The sequence below is a fragment of the Anticarsia gemmatalis genome, chromosome 18, assembly GCF_050436995.1.
Source record: "Anticarsia gemmatalis isolate Benzon Research Colony breed Stoneville strain chromosome 18, ilAntGemm2 primary, whole genome shotgun sequence".
Taxonomy (NCBI): domain Eukaryota; kingdom Metazoa; phylum Arthropoda; class Insecta; order Lepidoptera; family Erebidae; genus Anticarsia; species Anticarsia gemmatalis.
Genome location: NC_134762.1, coordinates 6,681,110 through 6,707,178, shown reverse-complemented (window position 1 = coordinate 6,707,178; position 26,069 = coordinate 6,681,110). Strand labels below are relative to the sequence as shown.

At 33.8% G+C, this 26,069-nt stretch overlaps 2 protein-coding genes across 2 annotated transcripts; both read right to left on the bottom strand.

The window, feature by feature from the left end:
* Positions 1-938: 938 nt before the first annotated feature.
* On the bottom strand, positions 939-7,068 carry LOC142980764 (uncharacterized). The gene is made up of 4 exons (XM_076126342.1): positions 5,863-7,068; positions 4,716-5,162; positions 1,678-2,505; positions 939-1,418 (listed from the first exon to the last, which is right to left on the bottom strand). The coding sequence occupies exons 1-4, from the start codon at positions 6,670-6,672 to the stop codon at positions 966-968; spliced, it is 2,538 nt and encodes an 845-aa protein (XP_075982457.1). The 5' UTR covers positions 6,673-7,068; the 3' UTR covers positions 939-965.
* Positions 7,069-9,758: 2,690 nt separating this feature from the next.
* On the bottom strand, positions 9,759-12,982 carry LOC142980712 (uncharacterized). The gene is made up of 5 exons (XM_076126256.1): positions 12,844-12,982; positions 11,710-11,773; positions 10,717-10,845; positions 10,354-10,422; positions 9,759-10,025 (listed from the first exon to the last, which is right to left on the bottom strand). The coding sequence occupies exons 1-5, from the start codon at positions 12,874-12,876 to the stop codon at positions 9,979-9,981; spliced, it is 342 nt and encodes a 113-aa protein (XP_075982371.1). The 5' UTR covers positions 12,877-12,982; the 3' UTR covers positions 9,759-9,978.
* Positions 12,983-26,069: the final 13,087 nt, after the last annotated feature.

Sequence of the window (26,069 nt, the reverse complement as noted above, 5' to 3'; positions counted from 1 at the left end):
TATAATTACAACGATAATTATAAGAAAGACAACAGGCATTATTTCATGTTAGTATCAAAGCTGACTTTGTAATCTTTAATAATAAGTTAAAAGCTGATGCAATTAACTTATTTTTTTATTTTAATAGATTCCGTAGGTATTTTATGGTGGATAATATGTATTGACCGAGACGCAGCCAATTTCAATTCTAGTGTGTAAATTTATGGCGACTAAGAGGGTGGGTATAGTATAACAACTTACTACAGAGCATTATGTGCAAGGCTCGCGGCTGGCGGCAGTGTACAAAACATTATTCATCTGATAGAGGCCTGTTTGCTACTTTATTTTATAGATACACGGAACTATTTATTATATCCTATATAAATTGTGCACGCCAAAGTTCTTTGTTTAGTTGTAGAACTATTCAGTACACAGATATATTCTCTATATTGTCACTTGCACATGCCATAGTCCACTCGTTGTTTAATTTATCAGTTTCATCAAGAATATTGTCATATTTTATAGTGCGACTGACGTAAGCTGCAGTGTAAAATCATCTTGATACATGAGGTATAATAGTACAAACATCATAAAATCCCTATCACATGTGCAAAGAACGTAACACGTGGCTCTCTACTGTTTTCTTCTGCGTTATTACCATAATAATATTAGTTTAACACTAGTAGATAACATAATACTATAGTCCAACAACTTAGTTTAGACATTTGAATGCTCGGTTGGCGAAGGCTCACAAAGTACAGAATTTAGAACGTCATTCCCCAAAAAAACTAGCGCAGCGGAAAGTCTCATTTTTACTAGGCTTTTTACGAAGTTGTGGGATCATATTACGCTTCCTTCAACTTCTGCCAAACTAATTAAAAAAACATAAAATTTTGCATACTGCCGAATGGAAAAAAACCGGGCAAAAATACATATTCATATAGTATTATAATTAGTTTTTAAATCCATAATTTATTATATAAAACTTACAACATTTCAAACATAGTAAAACTATCAATCAATTCAACAATCTTATTCTTGTACAGGATTCTAGTTTCATTGTCAGATTGCATTACACTCAATTGTTTTGCTTGTTCATCTAAGTCATCACCGTGCAAAGCTTCCATCGCATTGGCAACGTCATCCGACTTTCGCACTAAGATATTAACAAGAGCAACACATGCTCCAAACATGACTTTTCCATATCGTTTCAAGTCAGCATCTAACACATCCCGAGGGTAGATGGAATCAACGTCCAAGTCGAAATTCGAAAGTGATTTTCCTAGTTCTGAATGATAGTAGTCTATCCACTCAGGGTAGTTTTCTTTCCTTGTCTCATGGTTAGTGCCGTTGAAGATCATGTAGATAAGGTCGAACACTGGACAGCTGTTCTTTGCTAGTTGGTAGTCTAGCAAAATTGAAGCTGGTTCTTTTCCATTCTGAAAATTGACAATGAATATTATTAGGAGGTGTTTTATTTTTTATGAAACCGAAAAAGTACATAAATGCACAGATCATTGTTTTGTAGACTGTGACATGTTTTTTTTCGTTTATATTAAACAATATGATAAAATAATTATGCTTTCGCATCCGCGCCTGTTATGATATGATAGCAATCATTATTTTTGGAGCGAATTATCTCTAGGTTATCAGCAAACAAAACAAAGACATGAAACATAATACAAAATTGATACTTGCCTCTAACTTAAACATAATATTGTTGGACCACGCATCGCCTTGAGCAATAACATTGTATTTGTTCTTAATATCAGCATTTGTTAGTACCGCCGCGTCTTTGATAGCTCCAACAACTTTACCTCTCACTAACTCAACATGCTCTGGATTGTCAAGAATATTCAATATATCATTTTCAACACACTGGAGAACAAACTGTATCTGCTCTGCACCAGGACCTTCTACCACCGACCGCGTGTCAATTAATTTTGATTTGTATTTCTCAAAAATCCCTGGCTCCTTCTCTCGGCAAGCGTATGATAGTGAATGGAATACAGCAAGGTTCTTCAGAACAGATTTAATACATTCCTTCGAGAGTGGTTCAAATCTGTCCAGCATTGCAAAGTTTGATAGCGTCAAGTCTTCCAAAAGAATGATTTCGTTCGAATCTTCACTTAATGATCCGTAACATTTTGCGTGTCTAAATAGTTTTTCTTCCGGCACACCCGCATCCTTTTGTATCTGCAAGAACTTGGGCAGGATTTCAGTGTACATAACGTGTTCATTTTTAAAGGACTCTGTAGCATTAGAAGCTTCAAGGAACAATTCTTTACACGGTGCTATTTTAGCAATCATGGTTAGGCTCCCATTATCTCCTTGTACAGTTATTCTCTTCACGTTAGCTACATAATTGTCTCCAGCTTTGCCAAGAGGTTCGAAGACTACCTTACTGTTCTTAAAGCCTTGCTCTATGATGACGTCATTGATAAATTCTAATTGACGTTCAGAAATTTTATCTATATCTCCTTCAAAGTTGTATCGTGCCATGTTGTCCCGATTCCTGTTACTGAACTGTTTTAATCGTAACTTATTTAAAATATATAGGTATATTTTTATCTTGAGCAATTATTATTGTTTCTGTTTGCAGGAGATAAGATTATGAGTACAAAGATTAATTATGAAGAAAAAAATAACAAAGGGGCATGACCAAGTTATTAAACTGTGATAAAAAAGCTATTCGTTGTAGTCAGCAATATAATTTACTTAATATGACGACGCAATCCAGCTCAATTTTATTAAAATTATCTGGAAGTAGAGATTTTATCTCCTCTAATCAGCAATGCTTCACGTATGATGCAATTAATGATTGAAAATTGTTCTCAAAGTGTTTGTGGCAATATTATTCTTTAGTAGGAAATAAGGATGGACCGGGTGAAAGTAGATATGCATGTAATGTTAACACAGAGCTGTCGACTAAAAGAGACTGGAATATCTGTGGAGGGAGAAAATATGTCGTAGCGAACTAATTTAACGTGGAATGAGACTGAGACAATGATAATTATGTAAAACACTGGTATTCAGCTGCATCCGGTGAGACTGGAAGCCGACTCCAACATAGTTTGGAAGAAAGGCTAAGCTGATATAAAATGACGTATTTTCCCAATGGGCTACACCTCCAGGGAGATAAAGTATAACCTTATGCACGCACATCATTGTACGTTCTTAAAGAAGACGTGTCAAGAATAATTAGAAGTCATTACGTCAGGTTCTTGATTACATTGTTTAGCTCATAATTTTTTGTTGACTTTAGATACTTATTTATCTAAATAATACCTTAGTCTATGTAATTGACGTGTTATTCATCAAAGCTAGATGTTTGCTTCCAGAAATGCCAGTCTTGCCAAAAAAATGCTTCCTGATATAACGTAATATCTATACTTAATATTATAAAGCTAAAGAGTTTGTTTGTTTGTTTGTTGGTTTGAAAGCGCTAATCTCAGGAACTACTGGTCCGATTTTAAAAATTCTTTCAGTGTTAGATAGCCCATTTATAGAAGAAGGTTATAGGCTATATATCATCACACTACGGCCAATAGGAGCAGAGAAGATACCAGTAAAAAATGTTACAAAAACGGGGAAAATTTTGACTCATTCTCTCTTAAGTGACGCAAGCGAAGTTGCGCGGGTCAGCTAGTAAGTTACATCTGGAAGCATTTTTTTCTTGTTGTTAATAATATATGCTATAGAGCCTTGCAATCTCGAAAATATTTTTGAAAACCGTCAAAGTGACCACAGACACATTGTGGTGTTATGTGTTATATGTTATCCGAATGAAGTCAGTTACCTATTTATGTTACTGTTTAGTTACTCGGCAGCATTTTATTTCTTTTATGCTTAATATGCTATAGAGTCTTGCAATCTGGAAAATATTTTTGAAATAATCAAAGTGACCCTGAAACATTGGGTTAAACATTGCAGTTTGGCGATTTTGCTGCTATTTATGCCGGTGGCCATTGACCATTTTAACACTCAACACTAGGAATTTATATTCGTCGTATTAATAGCTGGATATTTTTAAATTAGTTTTGATATAATAAGTTTTTTGTATTGTGTAGATAAGGTCACTATTACAAAAAAGAACATGCAACATGTTCGCGCAGTTGTACAAAAAAGGTGACTTTACAATATTTTTAAACATAACTTTTTGCAATGGTTAGCAATTGTATTAGATAAAAAATTATTAAATTGAGATAAAAATAAATTGTACGAATTGTTAAAAAAAATATAGGTACGTATTTTGTAACACGACAAGAAAGAGTAGAGAAACAAAAAACCTTATGTTTAAAATCAAACTGGGTATATTGTACGTAAACTTTTAAATTGTACAATTTTATGACGTAAAATCATAATATTATATAAAAAGTAAAAATTCACCAAACTAAATTAAAATACATAAAAAATTACAAACTATTCTTAAAAACAATTGAAATTCTATCAATAAAATCAACATTTCATTACATTAATACATATGTACCATTTGTATTACATTCGTACAAGTGCTTTTATATCTAAATAGTTTTTACTTTAGTTTTGAATAAAAACGTATCACGAAATAAATTTAAATCATAAATCTTAATAAGAAAACTTAAAATCATTTACTTTTTGTTATTATATAAAACATTTAATTAAATAACATCAAATTATTCAGCTTTAAAAATTCAGTATAAAATAGAAACGATTCTTACTATCACTATCGATAAACAATATCTAAACACTTAAAGCAAACCAAACTCATTAAAACTATCAATCAACCCTATAACTTTATTTCTATAACGAGTTTTAGTTTCATCATCTGAATTAGAAACACCCATTTCTTGTACTTTTGTAGTCATATCTTCGTCTTGCATAGCCTCCATGACTTTCGCGGCATCATCAGACTTCCTTACTAACACACTGACAAGACACAAGCAAAGGCCAAACATGACTTTACCATATCTCTTCAAGTCAGCATCTAGCCTATCTCTAGGGTAGATAAAATTGACTTTCAAGTCGAAGTTGGACAATGACTTGTCAAGTTCTGAATGATAGTAGTCGATCCAGTCGTTGAAGTTCTTTTTTCTAGACTCGTGGTCTGTTCCGTTGAAGATCATGTAGATGATGTCGTAGACCGGGCTGCAGTTCTTCGACAGTTGGTAGTCGACCATGATTGATGCAGGTATTTCACCATCCTGGAAATTGAAATGATAGACTGTGAAAATTACGAAAAATGGGAAAACGTTTTTCAAAAAGTGGGACTTAACTTTTATAGTAGATAAGCTTTGATAGTAAGAAGAGAATTTTAGTATCTACATACGAGTAGACCTTAAAAGAGGATAATCCTTTGTTTTATTTATGTAAAAACTATGATTCAAAGTTTGATTATTAAGTTTACTCACTCAAACTCATCACCATGATAAAACCATCTAATAATAATATTATTGCCCGTTTATAATACTTTGTAATGTTTTATAAAAGCTTAGCTTAAAGTGATGTCATTTAAAATAAAATCGTACGTTTTTATCTTTCATGAGTAATACTTGATTGTTACAGAGAATAAAATAATCGATTCATGTTCTAGTAACTATGTACAATTATCGCATAAATACAGGTGTGTCACTTCTTATCAAATTAATGGCGAAACCCTGGCGATACATTGATACAAGTAATCAAAAGTACTTCGCAATAATGATTGAACAATAATAAGCATTAGATATAATAAACGCGATAAAATTAGAAACCACCAGGATAACCTATCCTTGACCGTCTACTTATTGTAAAATTAATATAATCATCTTTATCAGACACATCAGCATTAATTCTCAAAGTCATCAGACCTAGTACATTTTTTCTAAAAGAAGTCATTACTTGATATAATATCAATTTACTTACCTCAAATTTGAACAGTAGGTTGTTAGTCCACGCATCGCCTTGGACGACAACATTGTACTTGCTTTCGTTATCTGCTTTCGCTAATTTCGCCGCCAGACTCAGTGCTCCAGCAACCTTGTGCTTTACGGCATTGACATGTTCTGGATCATCAAGAATCGAGATTACATCGTTTTCAATGCATTGGAAGAAAAACTTCATCTGGTCTACGCCAGGGCCAGAACCGTCCATAGCTGCCCACATATCTACTAAATTGGCCTTGAAACTCTCATAAGCTTCAGGGTCCCTCTGTCTGCAGACATATGACAGTGAATGGAGTAGCGCTAAGTTCTTCAGAACAGACTTAATGCAATCACTCGAGAGTATCTCAAATCTATCCAGCATTATGAAGTCGGATGTCTTCAAGTCTTCCAGAAGGATCACTTCATTTGGTTCCTCTGATAAGGATCCGAAACATTTTGCGTATTTGAACTGTTCTTCTGCTGGAATACCTGCTTCCTTTTGCAGCTGCACCAATTTTGGTAACACTTCAGTATACATTACATGCTCATTTCTGAAGAAAAGGTTAGTATTTGCTGCTTGGCGTAGTAATTCATGTCCAGGTGCTATTTTTGCTATCATTCTCAAGCTACCATTTTCTCCTTCAATGATTATTCTCTTCACGCTTGCTACATAATTGTCACCTGGTTTACCGACGAGTTCAAAAGTCACTTTGCTATTTTCGAAACCTTGCTCCACTATAACGCTTTGTATGTATTCAAGCTGCCGGTCAGATATATTATCCACAGCTCCTTCAAAATTGTGTTGTGCCATCGTGAACTGTTTGAGTACTACTTTCAAACAGGATACTCTTTATTGTATTTCACTTGATAGGTACCTTTTATCAGGTTTGATAGCTGGTTTAATATTGTTTGTTTCCGATGCTTTACTGATTAGATAGGAATTGCTACATACTGCAAACACTCACCAGAATGTAGTTAGACAACGTATTTACGTTTTATAAATGCAGTCACAAACACCACCCTTTATAAAAACAAAGAAACTATAAAAGAGATCAAGTCCACACCAAACTAATACAAAATGGTTAAAATTAGGTCCGTATATTTGAATTTTTTCAATTTTTATGAGTGATTTGATGCGAAATGCAAATTTTACTGTACTGTCGTCTATACGGCGGACTCGCAAGCGCCCGACTCGATCCCAATGTTTAGATTACGTCATATCACGTGGTGTATATGTTGCAGCTAAAACTCGTTTTTAGATAGAACGCATTTTTTTCTAATAAAGGCTAGTTTTTACTACATGCCTTTATTAAAGTTAGAAGTAACTAGTTAAAATTAGAATTAACCACTGAAATATTTGATTTTAAATAAAAGTAGTTTTCACTCCAGGTTTTTGTCATAATTAGCAATAGAGATCGAAACAAAACATCTTTTAGCATGTATTTCAAATCAATAGTTGTCAAAAGAAAGAAGTAACTAAACTACATTCTTCCTGGGAACATTCAGAATGCATTCTAGTTTCAACAAAAGCATTTAGAAAAAAAACTAGTTCTATCTAGGGAAAACGCGCTCTACCTAAAAACAGTTTTTAACTGTAAAATACACAGTACACAAATACCACAGATTAACAACGTAAACATACTTTGGACCGGCGCGACCGAGCGCAATAAGATTGAATGCATGAGATCATTCCTACTGAAGTTTAAAATTAATATCCTTCATGTTGCTCCAATGCATTTAAGACATAGTTATCGGTATTTTTCAGCACAATATGACAGTTATCGAGTTTAAAATATATGTAAATCATATTACATAAACAATAATTTATTATTATATTTAACGAGGTAGGTACAAGTGAAGCGATTCTCAACTACCGGCTAGCTATCAATAAATTTTGTATGATAGTCTGATCAGCGCCTCTAGCGGGCGCGGTGGAAACTATTTTTCCTATGCATTTCAAATGTCAAGCACTTGATATTCGATAGTACCGATTGTAGAGAATCGCGCCACAGGTATGAGGATTAATAGCCCGTTTAATATTGTTTGTTTCTGACGCTTTAGTGATTAGATAGCAATTATACTGCATACACTCACCAGGATCTATCTATATATGTATGTAGAACGTATCACTACATAGTATAAAACAAAGTCGCCCATTTTGTCTGTAGTCCCTTCGTATGCATAAAACTTTAAAACTACGCAACGGATTTTGATGCGGTTTTCACTAATAGAAAGAGTATTTTCTCCGACAGGTTTTTATATATAATTGAAATACATTGAAACTATATTAGCTGAGTTATAGCGATTTATGTCCAAGAAGTCAGAAAAAAAATCTAATTGAAGATTGCATTTGTGCGTCCGCGAATGACATATATCCAGCTTTTTTATTTAAGTCACAAAAACTACTTTTCTGTATTAAAAAAACATTTAATTCGTTGGGTGATGTTTAACTGGTGATATAACCAATAATACATATATCCTTATCAAAATAAGTAAGTTCATCATCACGAGCATTTAATTTAGATTATTTTTGCAGTTTACAGTGTGTTATTTAGACATATAGTTTAGGAGATACCACGATATTAGTATTGCGGCACGGTACGGGCCGGCCGCGGCGGCGGGGGCAGAAAGTTAATCTTCTAAAAATAAATGTAAATAAAAAATAAGTAAAAGTAATAAAATGTAGAATGTAAATAATTTAAAAAGTAAACAAGAAAATAATAGTTAGATGTATATAACAAAAGTAGGTAAGTACATAAAAAAAAACAAAAAATATAAAAAAACGGTACATAAAAAATAAATAATATTAAAAAGTAGGTACTACGACTTTGATCTATACATATAAGACAAAAAAAATCTGTACATTACTTAAATATTTTTTCCAAAAACTGATAGGGGGGGCGATCAAAGAAGAGTCACAGAAACCAAAAAACATTTTAATATTTTAAACGCGGTTAAGGGAAAGAGAAGTTATTGTGAATTGAAAATTAGTATCCAATATGAGTTGGTGCGTTGACTGTATTTGTCGAAGTAGCGGGATACACGCAAACGAAGTTGCGCGGGTCAGCTAGTTTACAATATAATAAATGTAGTTAATTTAATAAACTTCACTAGTAAGAAAAACCAAGTGTAAATTTCAAAACGATAACACTTTTTTAGAAATCAATTATTCGACACAAAGCACATACTAAATGTTTATAGCACTTTTCTTTTTCGTCGGGGGTTGAAAATGAAGGCGGAAAATTTGTATTTTGATTTGATGCAAAATGGAAATTTAACTGCACTATCGTCTATGCAAAGGAAGTGCGAGTATGCAACTAGTTCCGATTGTTTGATTACGTAATTTTCCGTGGTGTACAGGTAGTAGGTACTGTACAGCAATACCAATTCAGACCAATTGTAGTAATGTAAACATACACAAGCCGGTGCGAAGTGTGCTACCGATTGGCATAGAGAACGTGACATCATACCTACACTCATATTTCCTAGTTCTTATTGCGTTTGATTTCGATATAATAATATTATATCTGAAATATTATGCTCTCAAATACTGAAAATGTCACCAGCACAAAAAGGCAGTTGGCGAAAAACCAAATTTGCATGCAAGGTTTTCTCACGATGTTTTCCTTCACCGTTAGAGCAAGTGTTCATAATTTCTAATACACAATTAACTTTGAAAAGTTATTGGTGGTTTGCCTCGGGTTTGAACCGTCGAACACTTGCGGGCTAACTTAAACAACCACTGCAAATCATAGAAAAAAAAATACCTACATATTATTTTCCTACTCCTTTTTTTTAATAACGCCTACAAAAAAGTGAGTTGTTATGTCGTAAAGCTATGTTGGAAAAACAATTGCTATGAAGATTTAAAAAGGTGTTCTGAGATTCAAAGATGACTTCGATTTTAAAATGTGTTTTATTAAGTACCTTATTTCCTTTTTGGTTCACATTAAAGCTAAATTAAGTTCTACCTCTATTTAAATTTGACAATAAATATATTATTAGTCAGGGTTAATTTGTTTAATAAAAGTATGTCAGTTTAATGCAAATAGTTTAACACGTTAATTTAGTTTTTTATAAATTAAACTTAAAATATAACAAACATTAGTCTATAATATTATTGATAGTCTTCTCGATCAATCGGCGACAAGTTTTTCTCGTCATCTGAAATGCAACAAACGGGTTTTTTGGAGTAAAATATTGTTCAGAGTATTAAGTTTTTGGTATTATTTTAAAACAGTAAGCAAGTTTTATTTCAAATTACTATTAGCCTTCAAATTACAATCATGTTGATTATGCATGTATACAAAAATGATCGCAATTATAGCCTTAATGAAATGAAGAAAACAACATTCAACATTTAATTGTAAGTATTATTAAAATAAGAAAGAATACTGTTTCAACAGCAGTCCTCGTAAATTGATGCTGAATCAAGGGACTCTTTCACGTATAACTATTTATACTAAGTTGTAGGAAAGTTTTTGTCTCATACCTGTCGTTTTCCTTGCTTTTGCGTACGCAGGCCGTGCTGATCTCACTTCTTTTTGAGGTTTATCTGCTTCTAATTGTAAAAAAAAAACAAAACACAATTAGATATATATATATTTCACACAGACCCGAATGTAACAATTTACTTTGTGATTAAATGTGTATTAGAAATAATAACCATTTAAGTGATAGCGGTGAAGAAAAACATTATGATGAAACTTGGTTTGCTTGAGAGTTTTTTTAACAATTCTTGAAGGGAAGTCCCTTAACCGCACTTCGCACGTGTGATAATTAAGGCCTTACACCTCTCTCATTCCGGGGAGAAGACCCTTAGCCCAAAAGTAGGATGTTAAAGGATAATGGTTACCTTCTACTACTACGTTTTTCTTAGCGGAACAAGTCATTCTAGTGCAGTACTCAGTCCCATCAGCGCTGCAGACGCACTTGTTGCAATTCACCATGTATGTTGTAAACGGCTCACATTCACTCGGCTGGGCTGTGAAGAAGAATAAACATTTTATAATCGTACTTCACAACTACTTATATATGTTTATTATGACGCAGAAATTAAAAGACTTTCGCATTATAGTATCTATGTATGAACTTGTAATAAAATCTTTTCTCTACACAAAAGCTCGATTTTTGAGTACCACACGAGCTTACTGGAAGAAACCTCATGAACCGTGTACTCATTTGTGATTCTTGAAACCAAAGAGATTTTATTACAAGTTCATATACATATATAAGTATAATGCGAAAACACTTTTCCCCGACCTAATATAAACATGTCCACGGTTTTTCATGCTATAGACTCAGGTTCAGTACCTTAACTTCCTAACTCCGACCATTACGGAGAATTACTTACCGAAAAACTGAAGAATAACTGTCTGACCCGGCCCTGGACCTAAACACCAGATCTCTAGGTGGCAGACACATGCACTACCGACCGCACCACAGAGGCAATCAAACTAATTAAATATTAATCTGGATAATACCAACAATCTATTACGAAAGACACAAACAAAAACAAATGAAAAGTAAAAGGCTCTATAAAACTTATGAGGTAGAGTTCAGATGCACACGATTACCCTACTTTTGAGTACGTTTACTTCGCTCTACTTGTGATAGAGTCGGTAGAGTCGCTGGTTGAAGGAAATGACGCGCTATTTGTACTGCTAGAGCTAAGAATACTGCTCCTTCCTGAATACTAAAGGTATTCCTTGGAATCTAGGTGATTTAAAACCTTCCTAACTATTATATAGGCACCAAGGACTTTGTTTTGATAATATTTAGTTGATTTTACTATTAATACAGATATAAGCCCAGAAGGTAAAATGAAAGTTTAATTCTAGGAACTTACATCGTCTCCAATATAAAAGCATGTCTTCGTCTAATACCGGCGCCGTGTACACGATAGGAAACGCCTGGAACCAACATGTGCATTGATTAAAAAAATGGTTGCCAATAAAAACCGATAAATAAACCAATGGGTCTGCTAATGACTACCTAGCTCGTATTTAGGATGTCATTTTATTACTCGTTAAAGACCTCTTAGAAGAAAATGTAACATATTTTCGACCAAAAAGTAATACACAATATTTACTTTTAGTAACCGATAAAAAAGCTAAGTTGCTGCAGAATTTTATTAACAAAAAACACTGCAATTAACTCAGATTTTTGTGTGTTAACAAATATATGTAGGTATACTTGATTTCTTCATTTTGTTAACTTGTTTTCAAGTAAACCGCATTGCAACTTTTGCGCGTGTTGTTTTCACCTGCGTTTGTTGTTGGCAGGTAAAAATTCGTTGGCAGTTTGCAAATTGCTATTGTAACTGCGTCGTGCATGTTCGGTAACAGAATGACACATACGAGGGGAAGCCCGATCACAAAATATGGTAAGCGATTACTTATGTATATACTTATTAACGGACTTGATCACCGCGGCAAAAATAATTTTGTAATTTACTAATGTTATCAGGAAATTAATATTGACATATATAAGTAATTATTTATTTTTATAAACTAAAAATAATTGAATATTTTTTATTTTTCAAAATTTTTCCTCAGGCCCTAAACCCTCCCCCTCGTTTGGGAGGAGACCCTTGCCCTGTAGTGGGACAGAAATGGGTTATAAAAAAAAGAATAAAAAAAATTGCTTAAGATTGCAATTGAGCAACTGAATAATTATTAATTGCAGAAACTGCACGTGCCGCAAAATATTTGTTTTCTTTCATTTCTAATGTAACATCTTAATGACAATATCTACTACGCTAAGTCAAACCGTTGGATCAGCACAATATATCACTATTTATCACTGCGCAGAAACAAAACGTTATTTTATTAAACTTTCCCTTTTGATATCACAGAAAAATATCACTCCCAAACATAAAAAAATACTATCAAACAAAATTCACCCGCGTAATTATATTTTCCGTAACACGCAAATATAGCACAGGTATAAAAAATTATGAATTAATTTAACAAAAACTCACAATGAGTGCAAAAAACGTTAAACCCGCGAACATCGTGATTAGAAACTAGAATTTACGAGAGTAAAATAATCAGTTGCAGTTTTCATTAGTTTGTGAATAATTAAATTGATTGTGCACGGTATTGCGTCTTTATTCATTCCTTTCACAATTGTAATTCCAACTGTGTAATTTAATGAAATAAAAAGATTCTTTGTGTGAAATTTTTACTAAAGTATTTGATCAACTAAACACTTAATATTTTCTTTCATATATGTACACATAGATTTGACATCAGGTATATATCAGCTTAGCCTTTTTTCCAAGCTATGTTGGAGTCGGCTTCCAGTTTCACCATATGCAGCTGAATACCAGTGTTTTACATGGAGCGACTGCCTATCTGACCTCCACAACCCAGTTACCTGGGATAACACGGTACCCTTCGGTAAGACTGGTTGTCAGACTTTCAAGCTTCTGACTACTGTTAACGACTGTCAAAGATCTTCGAAATTGACAGCCGGGACCCACAATTTAACGTGCCTTCCGAAACACGGAGGAACTCGATATGTATAAGATGGTCACCCATCCACAAATCAACCTCGCCAAGCGTTGCTTAACCTCAGAGATCGATTCGCGCGGCTGTTGTTAACTAAGATTTGACATCAGGTAATCAAAGATTTTGAATAATAACTAAAGTTTTTAAAGAAATAGTTTGTCGATCCGAAGGAAGGAAAGCGGGGATAATTAGCTAAACATTCTAAATAATTTATGACGAACCATTTAGTAAACACATCCAGAAACATCGGCCTGCTACGAAATGCAGTGGATTTTAAAAGCCATACAGTTTTATGTTATTTTTTCTATTTTCATTGACTACGTAATAAAAAAGAAGGTACCGTTATTGCATTTAGGTATAACGAAAGAAGCTGGCGTTGCGTTTGTTAAAATAGCAATTTAACAGTAACTGGCTATCACAAGTTATAACTAATCGGAACTAATTGAATGACTATCGTTACGGAACACTCATTTTTCTAAATGTTTGTCCATAAAGTTTCTTATTGTTCTTAATTTATTAACTTTTCTGTTTTTTTATAGTTAAGTACAGGCAAACAAATGGCATCTCTGAAGTAACTGACAAGGTTTTTATATCTATTTATATATAGTGTTTCTTTATTCCTAACAGTATTATAGGAACGAAAGTCTGTCTAGCTGATGGAATTTAGCATAGAAATACTTCTAATGCCGGGGGTCAAACAAAAACTCCTCGCTCTGTTCAAATAGCAACTTCTTAAAACTTTTTTTACATGGTGAATAGTTTTGATTTTACTGAGCGTGAACATGCCACAAGCCTGGCAATTATTATGCTACGCTAATTATAGGTTTGTCACGAATCTAATGCAATAAAAACGTTAGCTTTCGCTATCGCAACTGTTAGTACGATAATGGACAGGCTTCAGTGCACTTATTTTATTAACCCATATCTGTCCCACTGCAGGGCAAGGGTCTCCTCCCAAACGAGGCGGAGGGGTTAGGCCTTGAGTCCACCACGCTCGCCAAGTGCGGGTTGGGGACTTTGCATGCCCTCAATAAATGTATTAAACAAATTTTAGGCATGCAAGGTTTCCTCACGATGTTTTCCTTCACCGTTAGAGCAAGTGATAATTATTTCTAATACACACATAACTTCGAACAGTCATTGGTGTGTTGCCTCGGATTCGAACCTGCGACCACTTGCGTGGGAGGTGCCAACTTAAACCACTCGGCTATCACTGCTTTATTCACACTTACCATGCGCAAAGTAAATTGACGACATAAAGATAAATGTCGATGACCTCACACAATCAAGACATTAAAATTCACAAAAGGGCGATTTACGAAAATCTGTTCAGCGCCTTTAGCGGGAACCGTAGGTACTATTTTTGAGGAATATTTTAAATCTCGATATTTGATAGTGTGAACTGCACATTATATAACACACATTTTACTATAGAATGCCGGTTGTTATGGTGTAGGTTACATTGACCGTGGCAGACTGACTGACAATCAGAGTCAACCAAATTCGTTCATTAAGTCACGTAAATTCCCAATCATGAGTTTTAAAGTTATGAGTACTACCAACACTATAGAATCGCGCTACATATCAAAATCTTTTGAGACCACTCCCATCCCTTTAGCATACAGAGTTATAGGTAAACCAGAATAGTTTTCAGTAGAATCTCATTGTGAATCAATAGTTCGCGCGTATAATCTAGTGGGGTATGTTTGAACTAGTGAAAGGCTTACAAACATTGGGTACATGAAAATTTCATGCGTTCTATTCTGCGGCTCCCGTTGTTTCAATTTGAGTTGGTCTGTGTGAATTTTGTTGCGTAATGGTATTTTGTTAGAGATATAGGTAAGAGGATTTTTGTTCATATTTGCTTTTGGTATGTGTTTTTTGTATACAAAATTACTTTTCGAATAATTCTTAGAATCAAAATAATCGGACCAAATAGTAGTGTTTTATTAACTAGTACTTACAACTAATTTCATTACAAAACTAAACTATAAATAACTTTTAACATAGAATTATTAATTTTTCTTTTGCTTTTTTTTTAGAATTAGATTTTTATTTCCAATGTCTGTCTGTGATAAAATTTCTTATCTCGACGTATCATACCTACTTATGTAAGAAAGTATTAAAGACCACTGATTTTAATATGCTGTAAATAAACTGAGTTAAGATGCTCCTTATTCCACTATAAAATTAATAGAAATCTCAATTTCTTCACCTAAAAAAATCTTTAGAAAATTCCCTTCAAACTTATTCCCTGAACTAATTAATAACATTTCTTTTAAAATAAACCAGAAGTTGTAATTGAAGATGTCGGCGCACCACGGAACTTTCAAGAAGGGAAAAAATAAAAACTAGTTGTAAATCTTCAAGCTATCGGCATCTCGCCTCCTAGGTTTAAACTAAGAATAATTGCCTCAGGCCACGAGCCATGAGTTCTAATTAGTTGAAACTTGTTGAAAAATTATATACAACTCGATGCTCTAGGTGCTTGCAGAGAGCAGTGGGTTGATGCAGAGGAGTTAATACCCCTGTTGAAGTGAATGCTATTTTTGTACGTAGACTTGTGGAGCTTTGATAGGGCATTGAACTCCACCTTAACAGTGCAGTTTTTTTCAGTAATGTTTTTTCTTGATTGCCTTCTAGTAATAATATACCTTGCCGATGTTTTTCTGTATAGTATGTGTCATTATGTCCCAAACGGCTCAGTGTTTGTCAAAGAAAAAAGCATAATTTTGACCAGTTTGTTATTTTTGATCCAGAATACAAATCCTGGGCTTAGTGAAACAGTTTGGAAGCCAAAGACTTTTATAAAATTATTGAATAAGTATGGACAATTGTTATTTAATACGTCTGTACGAGACAAGGTTTGTATGGGATCGATGGGATTGAAAATCCTACGGGATTGGAATCAACGGGATAGAACTATGGGATACATCCGGACAAAATTGGGCCTGTTTGCTAGTAATTTATATACTTAATAAGAAAAATATACTCATCAAAATGAAAAATCTACCAAACCAAATACGTTTTATGCTTCAGTAAACTACTACAACGACTCTACCTACATTTTCCCAGTACTAGCAACTCTACATCAATCCCAATTAGTAAGGGCCATTATCGAAGTTCTCTGGTGAAGCTTCTACGTGTTGTAATTGCCTTTCAGACGGTCTGTTCGTGCTGACTCTATAACAGCTCTACCCGTGAGATGTTCAGTCAAATTATCCACCTGTCATATGTTAATTGTTAATTCTATTGATTATCTAGTTGGAAACTGTCATGTTTGATGTGTAGAGTTTGAGTGAAAACGGTGTTTAAGTTTCAGTTAGCGCAGTTTCTGCTCTATGATTGTAGAGTCCGATTGTATGATTGTATTTAATTAGAGTTAAGTTAAATACTAAGTTGTAACAGTAGACAGTGGACTGATTTATACTGTTTGTCTGCAGGAATACGATGTGTATATTTTATAGCTATTACAGAAAATATGGTAAAGATTTAAGGAATTAATTACAGAATAATTTAAAGACTAATTTTAGAAAATTATACCGTAATTGTAATATTTTGTTAACGTTTTGTAATCACTTCTTTTAATCTTAAATGCATTGTGTATTCAAAATTTAATAATCAAGATAAGTAAAAACGTAAAAAAATAATGTGATACTGCGATAAAGCCATATGAATCTGGTAATTATTAATTAAAATTATGGTTAATGACGCAACTAAAACAGCAGAGCGTAGGTAATACACTTTAATTTAACTGGTGATGAGGACAACACTAGTAAAATATCAATAAGTTAAGCAACCTTCCCTGCGAACAGCCAACAGATGGGTGGCCTATATAATAACAAATCGTTCATCAGCCTATTACATTTTCAGCAGCCATAAACTGGCCGGGAATAGAACGGCAACAACGTATCTACTTTTATTTTATTTCTCGCAATAAATGTGTAAATCTCTTCATACTCGTAGGTTTGAAGCCAACATCCAATATGGACGAAAAACTTTTATGACAAATAACTTTTTTACTGTCTTGATAATACGGTTCATTTCGGTACCTTATGTTTTGTGTGTGTTGTCATTTTCATGGTGATGGGAAATTGATAAGTAATCTGTGGATGTGGAGTGTTGAAATGAGGAAGGTGTAGGAAATCGTGGATTCTTTTATCCAAATAATACAACAAAACGCATATTCACGCATTTCAATACAAGTCAATATCGCCAGGTACATACATAAACACGGATATTATGAAATTATAAGTCAGTATAACTGCGGATTTTGTGAACTTAATGATGAAAACCCTCTATAGCTACAGGATATTCAATTAACGTACATAATCAGAATCAAATGTCCATGTTCCATATTTCAGCACATTTGGGTTACACTAGTATTTTTTTGCAGCTTGACGTCCATTTGATAGTAGTTGTTGTAGTCCTGAACTTTCAAAACATTCTATTCCATGCAGCAAACCATTTTCCTACAATAGAAGAGAGCGACAAAGGATTTCACAAAGCCTTAATCTCTCACACACAACTGCACCTAAAGAGATTCATATAAATAAATCAAAGCCTAAAATTCAGTCCGGAACAAACTCCACGTCTGCAAGAGCCTCGTTTCAGCGAATGCAGCTAAAATCCCTGCACTTCCGGCTCAGTGGGCAGTTGTCAAGAATTACTTCCGTTACACGTGTTCCGGTTGCGCTCCCAGCGACATCTATATCCGTTTTGTTCGAATGCTTTTTGAATATTTTGTATTGATTTTTTTACAGCAGTTGTGCGATGGGTTGGAAAATTGAGTAAATTTTTAAAAGATTTTTACCTAAACTACGCTTTTCCTCGACGTTTTAACTAAAAACAATGAAAAATTTCTAAATGAAACTTATATTACTCTGTGTCGAATCAAAAGATGGCAGTTGTGACCATAATTTGGTGTGTTAAAACTGGTTTATGTTTTTTTTTTTTACTTTTCTCATTTCATCATAAAATCGTATTCTTGTATTCCAGACCATACCAGTTCCTCATTAACACCAAAACAGCCACATAAACCTTAAAAACGTATGCACGTCTCAACAATGCGTCACAACAATAAATCAGAAATAGACTCGAATAGTCTGACCGTTACGAAGGGCAGCTAAAATAAGTATAGTCTATTTCTAAAGTGAAAGTACTGAATGGAACTATTAATAGGCTGAATTCATGATGAGTTGGAACTCGGAACTCGATCGATCAGGGTCAACGGCTGGAAAGTGAATGGGCGCTTTTATTAGTTCCAAGTATTTTAAATAGAATCCTACTGGTAATTGTTTATGCGAACGTTTTGATGGATGTTTTCATGACGAAACTATGTTGATGTTGATGAAATGAAAAAGGTATTTTATAAGCAATGTATTTGAGATTGATAATGATTTTTAAAAGATATGTGTGTCGGAAATGACAATCAATGTCTTATGCTGATGATGACAGATCATATTGTGATAAACCTTTGCATGCCCAAAAGTTCATGAACTCATTTGTTAAGGACATGTGAAGTCCCCAACCCGCACTTGGCCAGCGCGGTAGATTCAACGCCTAACTTCCTTCGAAAGAAGACCCTTGCCCAGCTATGGAACGTATATAGGTACTTAAAATTAAAAACTTTAACAATTTAACAAAAATTACAATATGCTTAAATCTACACAATTCACTCAAACAATATACTCAACAAATCTGCCAACTAATCTAGCGACTGATTCAAACTAAAGTTTTGAGAGATAAGTAATTCTGAAATGAACATCTGTGCGGTACGTGATATGCAGACTAGTTGGTGCAATTTGTGACGTGGACATGTATTTTACAGTTTATGGCTTTTATGACGGCCGTGTGATAGCGTGGGCTACGCTTTGGCGTTTTGTTGTGGGACTACTTGAAAATTGTAAAGTAACTGGAATATTTGTATACTCATGATGTTGTAAAATTATAATATTTAAGTTTAAATTTTTTTATGTAACGAATTGATAGAGGTGTTTTTTTTGTTGCGTGTTGAAATCCAAACGCTGGCTGACAATTTCTCACTAAGAAACTGAAGAGTAAGTATATTAGTGTTTTGAACTCGATACCATCGCCTACAACAATAACACGCCCCAGAGGCATTCTTTGAACAGTATTGCTACGATTGATTTTGTGTTAAAAATTGAAATATGGTTGAAAATAACACCATTTTAGTTCTAAGTTATTAATAAAATCTCTAAACAAATTTTGTAATGCTACGAAAATATTCTTGTTTTGTTTTATCTTGCCATTTTTTTATAATCATATCGATTCATATAGAGTTACTGCTTTATCCCTGGCCGCGAAAGAATATCTTACTAATATTACTGTAATAAATTAAAAGCCTTAAAAGCTCAGTGTTGCTACACAACAAGTGCAGACACAAAGTTATAGTTCACTTCAGACAGGTCGAGTTCCAAGACGGGTAAAGCAATTTCAGAATAAATTACAAGTTGAAAGTGGCCGTTATAAATATTAACATAACAATGACTATAACACTATTATGTTAAATTGTTTTTAGTTGAATTGTTGTTGTTTTTACGCTTGGAGATTTAAATTATTCGCTTACTTCGTTTCGCGACTTTGTCTGAGCGAAAACATATTTTATCCCGGAGTAGAAAGTATACTGCGTGTTAATTTAGGTTATAATACATACTTATCAATCAATGTTATAATTCTACCAAAATACGTTTAGTAATATCGCGTGAATAGTGATGCTATTTAATACAAGATATAGCAGGATTACGGAGGTTATGGATCTTGTTAACAAAATAAACATATGTAAAGCGTAAGAAGCATTAATAGCTGAGTTGTATAAGCATTAGGCTACCACGCGATTAAAGGTACAAGGGAAAATCACTCATGGATTTTCTGAGCTACAAGTTTATTATTACTAAGATTGCATGCCTGAGAGTTTTTAAACAGTTCTTGAAAGGATACCAACCTCAAACCCAAAATAAGCCTGGAGTACTTAGGGCCTTCTCCCTTTCACAAGCTTGGCCTAGAAATGAATTGTGATAGTATGAGTTCTCTATTTATAAAATACAAAACTTGATAACGGGTATAAATCTCTAGACTCATAACATGCTAACTCAAATCTCCCCATAGCAAACATTTCGTACATCTCCGCTCATAAACCTCATCCTCGCTAAAAGCAATCAAAAGCAACTATTTAACTCGGTACAAGCAACTCAATTACCTCCCCGTCATACAGGATAACCATTATTAAACACTCGCACAACACTGTACAGTTCCAATACAATCTTTCAGAAATGCAAACGCCATAAGATTGCATTTCTAAAAGATTTTAAACAGCTCTTGAAGGGATAATTTTCCAAACCCGAAATAAGCCTATATATGGAGTACCTACTTAAGACCGACTCCATCTCTCATTCTAGAAGGAAACGTGTGCCCAGAAATGGTTGTGATAGTTTAAGTTACTTATTTATTTAATACATTATTAATACGAGTATAAATAAATAAATATACACATAAGGAAGTAACATAAATCTCTAAACTCTAAATATGTTTACTCAAATCTCCCCATAGCAAACATTTCGTACGCTCATAAACCTCATCCTCGCTAAAAGCAATCAAAAGCAACTATTTAACTCTGTACAAGCAACTCAATTACCTCCCCGTCATACAGGATAACCATTATTAAACACTCACAACACTGTACAGTTTCAATACAATTACAAACGCTTTAACATTGCATGTCTGAAAGATATCAAACAGCTCTTGAAGGGGAAACTCCCAAACCAGGAATAAGCCAATGTGTGGAAAACTTAAAATCGGTTCCATCTCCGATTCTAGAAGAAAAGCCCAGAAGTGGATTGTGATAGCTTAAGTTGTCTATTTATTTAATACAATAACTTAAAAACGAGTATAAATCTCTAGACTCATAACATGCTAACTCAAATCTCCCCATCATAACCATTTCGTACTCATCCTCGCTAAAAGCAATCAAAAGCAACTATTAAACTCTGCACAAGCAACTCAATTACCTCCCCGTCATACAGGATAACCATTATTAAACACTGGCAACACTGTACAACAGTTTCAATACAATTACAAACTGCATACGGGAATATGAAGAATAATTTTAATACAACTTTGTTTTTGGTTTGAGTTTGAAAGCAATCGGGAGTTTGACGTCGCTTTTAATAAAGGTGCGACGGTTGTATTTGTTTTTTACAAAGGTTCTAGTAATTGATTTAACTGTGTAGTTTTTATTTAGATTACAAGTTGAGTTTTTAATCGATACTAGCGTCTAAGTCGGACTTCGGCTGTGTATTATATACAGCACAATTATGTCTCGTTGGTCCCATTGCTGTTTGGAAGTTGAACATCGGAGTGTTTTTGGAAAGTTATACAGTCAAATCCGAAAAAAATATGATTCATAGTCTTCCCAAAGAATTTCAGCTGTAATAAATTAAAAATGAAAGTTTAATTGATACTTTTGACTCAAATACATAATCAAGTATAAAAAGTACTGCCTAAATGTAGACATTAATATAATATTTGCGTCTTAATTACTATGACCAACCATATACCGTAGCTTAATCTGATAAACAATGCTCCAACATTTCAGAAAAAACCTCAAGTTATCAACACTAAAATCATTATGTAAGGAAGTAAGTAAGTACACCACAACACATTATTTAAGAACTGCATCTAACTTGTCCTAACGTAGTTTCAAGTAACATCAAATGGGACCTGTTGGTGAAAAATTCACTGATGTGCTGCCGCCGTCCAGGGTAATCCAGGAGTCGTGCTGCAGTCTTGAATAATGGACGGTGGTGGACAAGCTAGGCCCGCTGGGTGGGTGTACGCACTGGGGGTAAGAGACGCGGCGGGTTTGATGCGCTTATTATACGTATACTATGTTTTACTATTTTATCGTTAATAGATAAGCATGTTAATCTAATGTGTTAGAGAAGTAAAAAAAAAAATTACAAAAGTCAAAATATTATGTTATTGAAATGTTTTCTTGTTTAAATGTAAAGTTTCAGCCATTTGTATGCACTGTCGTAGTGATGTGGCCGTAACTATAGCGTACAGTTATATACCTCTATGAAGATGCATATTTAATGTATAGTTAAGAAGCTACGAAAAATCAAAGAAGAGACTAATTTAATAACATTTCTCAATGAAGATATCAAGACGTAGCAAAAGCTAACTTAAAATAGTGATATTGAAACATTTTTGGTTTCAAAGATTTCCTTTGCATGGGCACTTAAACGCAGCGTTTGGAAAGTGTAGTGCGTATACAGTTAAAGTTTCAGTGTACCGACGGCGCTCGCGCGGTGCGTTTGTAACAAATTCATAGCGTCACCGGACCTTTTATGGCAACTGCCATGAATTTCATATCAAATGTACCGTTACACTGCTCGTTCGTTTGTAAACATCATAACGTTGTTGTTAGCGTTATTGTTCTGATGGTTTGATGTCTGTTACTGAAAAGCAAATTATATTGTACCTTACGTTCTGTTTGATACATGAGCTTGTTATTTTGAGTCTTTAAAAGTACATTGACACTTTAATGTTCAGTGTATGTTTTAGTTCTGGAAATTGCGATGATTTACTATCACGTCAGTTACTAAATCAATCCAGCCAAATGTACTTTTTAAAGTCGGTCTTAACACTACTAAAACCGTTTGCTTACGATTGTTGTGAAGACAATTGATGATTAGAAAACTGTTTCACTAAACAAATACAAGTTACGTATTTGCAGTAAAACATGGCGAATGCAACAGGCTACAAATATAATTGGAAAATAAAGAAACAAATAAAAAAGGTTGTAATGAAAAGATAAAGAAGGTTTTTTCCGAATACTTAACAGTAATTCACTGGTATTGCTATTCAACCTTATGTATTTCTAAATAAGCATTACGTTTAATACGACTATCTCATTTTCATAAAAATATTCTCTGTTCATCAAAATCCAGCTTTATGAAAAGCAACTCAAGGTTAAAACCACGGCTCCAAATCATTCGTAAAAGCCAATAATTGAAAGCACACACGCTTTTGTGCAGTTTTTACTCACAGAATATACATTATTCACGTTAATATATTCCCTTTTGTACATTAATGTGAAAATTGTTGGAGAAATGAGAAAATTTTTGCTTGAAAAGGGTAGTTTTTTGTTCGGTAATATTTACGTTTTGTTAATCATACGAGATGAAGTTTCTATGTTAAATACGGTATTAATTACTATGCTTATTTTTGAACGCAATTGACTAATGCCCGGTCAATAGCGTTTTTTTATATGAGTTTAAACGCTATTGAATAGACAACTACTGCCAAATGTACCTAACTCAGAAACCGGGGCTTAGTGCTTTTTATTATTCGTTTCATAGGGTTTTATTCACTGGTTAGTAAACTGTCTTTGTATTAACCTATAAAGACACACAAGCCACATTTTTGTTTTTACCGCCGCATGCATTAAGTTTTTTTTAAGGATTATAATTCATTCAAGTTCAATCCGCACAAATTATGTTTCTTATTACAATATGAAGATGTAAAGTTAGGTATCAAGACGTCCTCCTCTGCAACGGAATAAATAACACAAGTCCTAAGCTAACACGTGGAAATAAAACTCAATAATACAATTACTAAAAGCCTTTTATAACACCGACTCAAAACACATTGTTCTGCTAAAACCGTCCATTCACTCTCTACCAATCATTATGTTTGACAATCCATGTGAAGATAAAGTCCTCTATAAAAAAACGTAGCTCGCTTAGGTAACCTCTGTTCGGCATTCTTCAAAGATTTCATCGTTTCAGCGCACATATATAAAAGTTGTAAAAATGATAACGCATTTCGGGGGCCGTATTTTGGTGTTACGTGATTTCGTGGGTTTGAAGTTAGAACAACTTTAGATGATCGCTTCTTTGATGGTTGTATGAATGGTTACTGGCATGTTACATCGATTATATTCTTATATCCAAAGATAAACGATGAGGTGTATCAAAGTTCACCAATTTTACGTCGATATCAGTATATTGCCCTTAATAGACGGACGCTACTTTTACTAGAAAAATTGTAAAAGTCAACAACTTGAGAGTCAAACTCACTTGTCAAGAATCAATCATAAGACAAAATATAAGACTTTATCATTTGCAGTTGTTTAAACAGAGACAGTAAAGTGACTCTGTGATCTTAAAATATTACTATAGAATCTCCCAAATCATGTTGTTGATTATAACTTTTAGATTTTTCCGTTCTATGTACATGTTTGTTTCCCAAGCAGACCACGAAAATGAAAACTTTTCGTGAAACTAAAAGTGTGATCTCGAAAAATATGTAACAAAGGTTTTAATGGTCAGTAGATCTAGGCTTTACTTATTTATAGCAATAACGTACACAACATTTATCAAACATACTCGTAACTACGTCACTACTCGGAATTTCCTTCAATAAATTCGTAACTCGACTCATCGCAATGACTCATAAAGTCACGAATTAATTTGGGCTGGTTTTAACTTACACCCTTGGAATTTCCACTAATTTGATAATTTATTCATAACTTTCTATGAATCATATTGTCGTGTTTTAGGTGCGTAGGAATATATACAGGGTAGGCCCTTGTGTTACTTTTGGAAGTGAGTAACCATTGTCTCTGAAGGACACTGATAGGGTGGTTTAGAAAATAGTTCAGAAAGGATGCATTCAACCTAAATCTAGGCTAAAAAATAATATACCTATTAAAATATTTACGTTTTTCATGAAATAATTCTTAAATTTAAAGTTTAATCAGGGTTTATTTTCATGTTAAAATTTGCCTATCTGCTTGGCAATGTTGTGACGAAAACGAATAATAACGGGAAATATTATTAGAACCTTTTACAGTATCACTTTTAAAACTTACTACAACATAACAGATTAACTGTTATCATCCACACAAACAATAATCTAAACCTCTACGTTTCTACCTCAACTTAATTCATAACTCAAAACAATAAAAAAGTCTTCAACATAACACTCGTTATAATATCGAGCACTTCAACAATAGCGCCCTTACACGAACGCGTATAATATGCAACGTAGTGAGTTTCCGCGCGAACGGCTACGCTCTAAAGATCGCCCGAGATGATGACACAAATATTTATGCTCTACGTTTTGCAAGCGCGAATGTGAACGTATTAGTTGAATGTGTCGAGTGAGTTGAGAATTCAGGTTGTTCTAAGTGCTATTAGCTGGGACATTTATTGGATGTAATTGTGGGGATTTTACGCTTGAAATTTAATAAATGTCTTTCTATATTATTTACAAAATGTAAGTATGGGAAGTATAAAAATATTTTAACAGTCTTTCTTGGTTTTCTGTGGTTTTATCATCCTAGTGTTAATGTTGGTCAAGCAGTGTACTAGTGTCTTAAGGCTTTTGGAAGGTTTAACGTAATTTATTTTGAATTAATACTGAATGAGATATTCAGCTGAAACTGTTTCCGAAATGCTATAGATTGTTTACTACTTGTAATTTAAATACTAAAATATTAATAGTAAAGTTTTATACTACTAATAATATATGACTGCCATTCGGCCTGCGACGTCCACAGACAGTGCTACTTACGCCGAAACGTCGGGCATTTGTCAGGTAATATGCGATTGCGCGTTATTTTCTTATACTATTACATAATAAACATACAACGCGAAAGTTTAAAAAT